The following is a 7,664-nucleotide window of genomic DNA, read 5'->3' as shown; positions in this document are numbered from 1 at the left end:
GGCTGCATGGAGAAGGCGGAGCGGGCAGCCAATCGGCGCCAAGCACTGGGGGGGCGGCGGGGGGCACTCTGGGAGTGGCGGTTGTTTCAAGATGGCGGAGGTGGCCCCCGAGCCGGGCGGGGATGTGTATTGGAGCCGGGACAGTATCCTTTCACAGCCTGGAGGCGGGTGCTGGCGCCAGGGGGCTGTGGGAAGAGGAGGGAGAGGGGTGGGAGGGAGAGGGGTGGGAGGGAGAGGGGTGGGAGGGAGGGCGAGAGGCAGCCGTGGGGGGGGAGGGGGCAGCGGAGTGGGGAAACTGAGGCAGGGGTTGCAGCCTCGGATGGGGGAGGGGGTCCGAGGGACTGCGATCCTCTCAAAGGAGGTACGGGGGATCGCGGTGTGTAGGGAGGGATCCGGAGCCCGTCCTGCGGGCTGGGACCACTGGGTCCGTCGGCACCTTAGGGTGTAGCAAGGAGGGAATGAGGGGACACGGAGGTGTGGAAGGGAGTTCGGCAAGGAGACGCTGAGCTGAAGGTTCAGGCGGCACGAAAAACGTGTGGAAAGTACGTCTTTTGTGACTGGAGTGGGAGCTAGGCTATTAGGGTGAGCCTGTGGGCACCCGGGAGCTCAGTGTGTGAGAGGTGAGCGCCAGGCCGAGGTGGGTCTGCAGGAGGTGTGCAACTGCAGTGCTGGGCGTTCAGGTGGAGCACACAGCCGTTGTGCTGTTGGGGTGCAGCACGAGAAAGGTTGGCTAGCGAGGTAGGTAGGCTTATGTGGCTCAGACATGCTAGAGAGCTGGCATTGGTGTTTCGACTCATAAAGCTGAGTGAGAGGCTTGGCTGACTTAGAAGACCTGTGGGTTGAAGGTGTGGAGAACTAATGCGACATGACAGGAGGTCTGGCCTGCATTCAGAGCCAGGCTGGATGTGGCTCTGGGCAGCCTGGTCTGGTGGTTGGTGATCCTTCACATAGGAGGGGGATTGAAACTAGAAGATCATTGTGGTCCTTTTCAACCCATGCCATTCCATGGTTCTGTGATATGATTCTATGAAATTTATGTGCTGATATTTAGCTGTAGGTCAGAGGGACTTGAGGCATTGCAGTTGCTGGCGCTGAGGTTGAGATTTCAGCCTCAGCCAAAAGTGATTCAAAAGAAAGGTATGCGTGAGTGCTCTTGTATTTATGTTTGATTGCCCACACACTCCAAAACAATGCACGAGTGGAATGGGCCAGCCATCCAAAGGGCTGTGTAGGGGGCACTTTGTTATAAATCTTGGAAGATTTCTAATTTGTGCTTAAAAAAATTTATATAGGGCAACTTTCTCTTTCATATCAGATCTGTTGCTGCAATGTCACTACCCAGTTTAGCTGTGAAAAAGTTGACACAGTTACAATTGCTGTATTTGTGTATTTTTAACAATTGATTATAGGGTGACAGGTTATCTCCTATGACTGTATACGGTCTTCAGAGCACACAATAGCATTGCTCTCATGCATCAAGATATTCCAAGGAATCTTCTGTTATATGTGTTTTTGCAAGTGAATAGTGTTGCTTCCAGTTTTAGAAAAGGTTAAGTACACTGAAATAGGTCAATCCCAAGAATAAATAGTATAGTAGATGCTTTTAAAGAAGAGGGGTTTGGGTCTTGGGAGATTTGGTAATATTGACTTACTAACCAAGGAAAATTGAACTTTTCTCTGTAATTGCCAAATAGATGCTGCATAGCGAGGCAGACTCCAATATACTGCACTGCTGTGCGTCTCTAGTTTGCTGTAGGGCAACTACTGTTGCCTTGAACATTAGCTATAATGCCAGCAGGGTTATAACATTCACAGTCAACCCATTTGGAATCTTGAGAGCATATGGCAGTGAATTAATTTCAAATGGCTGATGCTCATAATGTCCCCAGTCTTTCACTCTGAGACAGGGATCGTGGGCCTGTTTATGGCAGTTTTCAGTCCCACTAATTAAGGAAAACTGGTCTGACTTCAGCTTAATCTAATATACTAGGTACCAAACCTTTGTGGGAGAATGGTTCTGATAGCTTGGGGGAGAAACAGCATCAGCTTCTAATTTTTTTCATCCCTCTATTAGGTATTTATCTACAACAGTGCCAATATGGGTGGCAAACTTAAAAAGCCCAGTTTCTGTAGGCTAATCTGTTTTTTTTCTGCAGACATGTGTTGTTGACACAGATTAACCATATGTCAGCTGAGAAATAAATTGCCAGTGCTGAAGTTTGTTGTTTCTAGTAGCAGTATGAGTTGAAGATCTCGTTGGTATCCTGCAGACTGCTGTCATAGCTTTGCTGACACAGCTGTTTGGACGTGGCTGTTACCCAGTCTTGATCTGCATTAGTGATTTTTGGAAAGAGGAAATGTGGTGCTTTACTTTTAGAGTCGATTCAGCTTTTTCACCTGGTTCATGGCATGACCCCACTTTGTGCTGTGACAGAGAGAGCAGGCTGCAGCTTATGGGTGAGAACAGAAGTGCTTTCAGTGCTTGTAGAGAAACTATTGGCGCCAGTATGAGATGAAGTTGGTCTCAAACTGGCCTAAGATGATGAGAGATAATTATTCATAAGTGATAATGTGGATCAAAAAGATTACAGTGAAGTATGTGACCAAGCCTTTCCAGTGTGGCAACTATCCATTGTGTAATGGACAGTGAGGACTAATTGAATCTGAAATTCCTATCCAGAAATGAAAGCTTCTGTTTTCCAATGGAGTTTTCTATGTCACATGACAGCTTAATAAGCTTTTAAGTGATAGTTGGTATAGAATAGCTGAAGTATTTTCACAATTTGATTTGATTGTGCAAAGACAACTGTACAAAACCTAAACTTACCAGTAAACAATACAGAAACTAAGCAATTGAGTTAACTGACCAAACTTTCACAGCTGAGGAAAGAAAAACAGTAAAAAACGAAATGTTAGTGGAGGAGAACTGTGTAGCCTCAGCTTTTGTTTTTTACTTCATTGTAATGTTTGTAATTTATGTAGGAATAAAAACCTGGACTTTCAGGTAAATGCAGCTGTTGTTTTAAGGAAAGTTCTGTAGTTTACACCCTTCCCTGAATTGTGTTGAGTTGTATTTGTAGTGGTTTCTAGGAGGCAAGGTTGCAGGTTCAGAGATTGCTAACATAATCCAAATATATGGTGACAGATCCTGTGTGAGTTTTTGAGTTTTTTTTTGCAGTCAAGTAATTTAATAGTTAACGCTCTAAATTTAGATGGCTTACTTTTAGAAATGGTTTCAGAGCAACTCTTCATCTTGTTAAAGAGAACAGGCCCTCAGGCTTTCAGCTGGTATTTGCCATGTGATGGTCAGATGAGAATCACCGACTTCCCTGGAAAGTTTTTGTCGTTTATCCTCATTTACGTTTCTCAGAACATGCTGTACAAAATACAGAATTGCACTGCTGCACAAACATGGATTATTCTGGAAGTTTGTCTTCCCTACATATCAAGGGATTAGTTATATGATGAAAACCTGCTCTGATTTAAATATATTATCACTTCATTGTCTTAGTAATGGCTCCCATAACTGGGACTGCTCCCTAGGATGTTTCTTGAAGGTGACCTGAGAGATAAACTTTACTTCTCCTTCACTGTGTCTTTACTTTAGATAGTAGTGTTTTTTCTTTTAGCAATCAGTGTGTGTTCTTTTTTATTTTTTCCTTCCTAATTGAGTTTTTCTTCCTTCTGATGCTCTCAAAGTTTCCCAGATTTGCTTTCTTACAAACCACCTTTTAAAATTAAAGGCAAAATACTTGTTATAGTTGGTTATCTTTTGTATTTATTACCTTTAACAAAGCTACATGCAGTATCTGATGAAGAACAGCCAATGATGTATGTTTCAGGTATGACCTTATAGTAGCTGTAAACAAAGTTTTTTTTTCCTGTGAATGCTAAACTTTGTAATGTTTTTCCAGGTATGTGGTTTGTGTACATAAGTGTGTAAGGCACAGAGTCATCACAAGTAATTTAACTTGTAATGAGACATACAGGATTATAACAGAGGTGCTCTTCTGCTTAGATAAGCACATGGTATAAAATAAACAGCTTCAGGGCAGTTTTTTCTATTGCAAGTACATCATAGAGTTTTCATTCCATAAGGTAGGCTGAATTTTGAATGTAGTCTCCAAGGGATGTTGAAGATTCTCAGATCTTTTAAATTTTGAAGAGAATTGTAGAATCACAGAATGATTTGCATTGGAAGGGAACTTTAGCTCCAAACTCCTGCAGGGGCACCTCCTGCTGGACCAGGCTGCTCAAAGCCCCATCCAGCCTGGCCTTGAATGCTTCCAGGAATGGGGCATCCATAACCTTTCTGGGCAACCTGTTCCAGAGGCTCACCACCTTCACAGTAAAGAGCTTCTTCCTCATATGTAGCCTTAATCAACCCTCTTCCACTTAAAAACTGTATCCCTCAACCTACCGCTACATGCCCTTATAAAAAGTCCCTCCCTGGCTTTCATGTGGGCCCCTTTAGTTCTTGGAAGGCTACAACGTCTCCTTGGAGCCTCCTCCAGGCTGAAGAGCCGCAGCTCTGTGTCTTTCTTGCGTTGGGGGCTGCAGATCTGGATGCAGTACTCCAGGTGGGGTCTCATGAGAGCAGAGCAGAGGGGCAGAATCATCTCCCTTGACCTGCTGGTCTGCTTCTCTTGATGCAACCCAGCATATGGTTGGCCCTCTGAGCTGCAACTGCACGTTGCCAGCTTATGTTGAGTCTTTCATTAGTCGACACCCCCAAATCCTTCTCCTCAGGGCTGCTCTCAAGCCATTCCATGCCCAACGTGTATATGTGCTTGAGACTGCTCCAACCCAGGTGCAGGATGTTGCACTTGGCCCTGTTGAACTTCATGAGGTTGGCATGGGCCCACATCTCCAGCCTGCCCAAGTCCCTCTAGGATGACACCGCTTTGCTGTAGTGTCAACTGCACCTCTAAGATTGATGTTGTCTGCAAACCTGCTGAGGGTGCACTCAATCCCACTGTCCATGTAACTTACAAAGATGTTAAATAGTCCTAGCACTAGTCCCTGAGGAGTGCCACTTGTCATCAGTCTCCACCTGGACATTATGCCATTGACTGTAACTCTTTGAGTGCGACCATCCAGCCAATTTCTTATCTAGCCAGTGGTCCATCCATCAAATCCATATTTCTCCAATTTGATGACCAGAAAGTCATGCAGAACATTGCCAAATGCTTTGCACAAGTTCACATAGATGACGTCAGTTGGCGGTGCAGAGTCCGGTTGTAGACCTGTAGCGGTGTTCCTCAGGGGTCGGTGCTGGGTCTGGTCTCGTTCAACATCTGCATCAATGACCTTGATGAGGGGATAGTGGCCACCCTCAGCAAGTTTGCTGATGATACGAAGTTGGGAGGATTGGCTGACACGCCTGAAGGCTGTGCTGCCATTCAGCAAGACCTGGACAGGCTGGAGAGCTGGGCAGAAAAAAACCAGATGAGGTTTAACAAAAGCAAGTGTAGAGTCTTGCATCTAGGGAGGAATAATTCCGTGCACCAGTACAGGTTGGGGGATGAGCTGCTGGAGAGGAGCTCTGCAGAGAGGGACCTGGGTGTCCTGGTGGATGACAGGTTGGCCATGAGCCAGCAGTGTGCCCTTGTGACCAAAAAGGCTAATGGCATCCTGGGGTGCATTAAAAAGAGCGTGGCCAGCAGGTCAAGGGAGTTGATCCTCCCCCTCTACTCTGCCCTGGTAAGGCCTCATCTGGAGTACTGTGTCCAGTTCTGGGCTCCCCAGTACAAAAAAGACAGGGATCTTTTGGAAAGAGTCCAGTGGAGGGCCACAAAGATGATGAAGGGCCTGGAGCATCTCTGCTATGAGGAAAGGCTGAGTGAACTGGGTCTGTTCAGCCTTGAGAAAAGGAGACTGAGAGGGGACCTGATCCAGGTCTATAAATATCCAAGATGTGGGGGGCAGAATGGCGAGGCCGGACTCTTTTCAGCAGTGTGTGGAGACAGGATGAGGGGGAATGGCCAGAAATGCAGCATAGGAAGTTCCACACAAACATGCGCAGGAACTTCTTTACAGTGAGGTGACGGAGCACTGGAACAGGCTGCCCAGGGAGGTGGTGGAGTCTCCTTCTCTGGAGATGTTCAAGACCTGCCTGGATGCCGACCTGTGCGACCTACTGTAGGGAACCTGCTTTGGCAGGGGGGTTGGAATCTCTGGAGGTCCCTTCCAACCCCTACAATTCTGTGATTCTGTATCTGCTGCAGTTTCCATGGAATTAAATAGGATGCATTACTTTTGAAGCAGCCTCTGTATTTTTTAAATAGCATAGCTCAGGCCAGGTGATGTTATACAATGTGTCCTATGAAAAAAAGCACCAATCCAGAATGCTGGAAATGATGATTTTGTGTAATACTCTTCCTCTCTGGTGTTTGTGAGAAGAATGTCAGAAACATTGTTTTCCTCGTGTCCAAGCAAGGAGATGTTAAAGCTTGTTAATTTTGTGCTTTAACTTGAACTGTTGTCTCACTTCTCAAGTTCATTGCCCAAAGAAAAGTGAGCAGTTTGCTAGTGTAAATTCAGTATTTTTTGTTCAAAATTTTTTGCACTTCTGAACAATCAAAACTCGATCTTTCAGGCTGCTGGTTTTCATATGGTTGTAGAAGGTTTCAGGGTTGGTGTTGGCACTTTATAATTGCACTGTGAGAATATTCATTGCTATATTGTTGTAACCATCAGTAGGAGCGGACTAGTTCCATGTATGGCAGGATCTCTAGGGTGTGCACTGCAGTGTTACTTCACTCGTGTGTGATTCTGAAAGGAAGAGTTAGTCTGAGCAATTAGTAGGCAGGCTGAATAACAGAAAAAATGTGTATTTTATCACAGAAATTTTAACAGTCCTACTTCCCTTTGGTTCCTGTTTGTCTTTGAATGTCAAAGCATCAGTTGATTTTATGCTTTTGCATCTTAAACGTAAGTTTTTGTGTTGAATCTCAGAACAAAAAGAGCATGTTTCAGAATTTACTTCCATATCCGTGTGACTGGGTGCTGTTCAGTACCATGCACTTCCTTTTTTTCTGCTAATATACTCATCATTGCAAAATTTTGTATGGAGTAAGACTCTTAGGGAAACTGCAAAGAAATACTGAAATTTTCGTTCTTCGCTGCTAAAGAAGGGTCCCTTTTGACTTCTTGATCTGTGTGTTTTGTTTGTCTTTCATCTACAGGGTTGTCTACAAAAGGGAATTTAAGAACAAGATATTTACCAAAATGTCATAAAGGTGAAACTGAGCTGAAGGTGCCTATAGCTGTTTCTTCTGTTTCCATGGATCCTGCTAGAAGCACAGGAGATCTGACAGTACATCAGGTCAGTAGAGGCAAATTTTTCATGCTGTGCTGAGTGTGTGTAGTGGAAAGATGTCAGAAAATCTTTAGACTGAAAACTTCTGAATGGTTTTAGAGAGCTATTGTTCTTGCAGACTTGAATTTTTTGCCCACTTGCGCTGTGACCTGCTGGCAAAATTACTTTTCCACTTGGGTGGCTTGCTATCTAAAAGAGAACAAAAGCTGAGTGTGCTCATTTGTGCAAGTGGTATGCAACCAGTGCTATGTAAAATGAATGTAAAATAGATGTGTAGAGGGAGGGAGCAGATTTGAGTAGCACCTAATCTATATGTTACTTGCCAAACACACTGGTAGTATTT

The 7,664-nt window shown here is 44.8% G+C and overlaps 1 protein-coding gene across 2 annotated transcripts in view; it reads left to right on the top strand.

Annotated features, from left to right (window-relative positions):
- Window positions 1-36: 36 nt before the first annotated feature.
- The window catches only part of KIAA1328 (KIAA1328 ortholog), a 180,347-nt gene continuing 172,719 nt past the window's right edge, over window positions 37-7,664 (top strand). Inside the window, exons 1-3 of one of the 2 annotated variants that reach the window (XM_048932497.1) lie at window positions 37-143; window positions 3,807-3,842; window positions 7,188-7,327. In XM_048932497.1, the coding sequence (XP_048788454.1) occupies window positions 92-143; window positions 3,807-3,842; window positions 7,188-7,327 (228 nt within the window). In that variant the 5' untranslated portion in view covers window positions 37-91. Of the gene's footprint in view, window positions 145-3,803; window positions 3,843-7,187; window positions 7,328-7,664 lie in introns of both variants that reach the window. The other variant, XM_048932498.1, reaches the window with a different exon arrangement.

Source organism: Lagopus muta, chromosome Z, assembly GCF_023343835.1.
Source record: "Lagopus muta isolate bLagMut1 chromosome Z, bLagMut1 primary, whole genome shotgun sequence".
In the NCBI taxonomy this organism is placed as follows: Eukaryota; Metazoa; Chordata; class Aves; order Galliformes; family Phasianidae; genus Lagopus; species Lagopus muta.
This window is presented reverse-complemented; position numbering and strand designations above follow the sequence as displayed.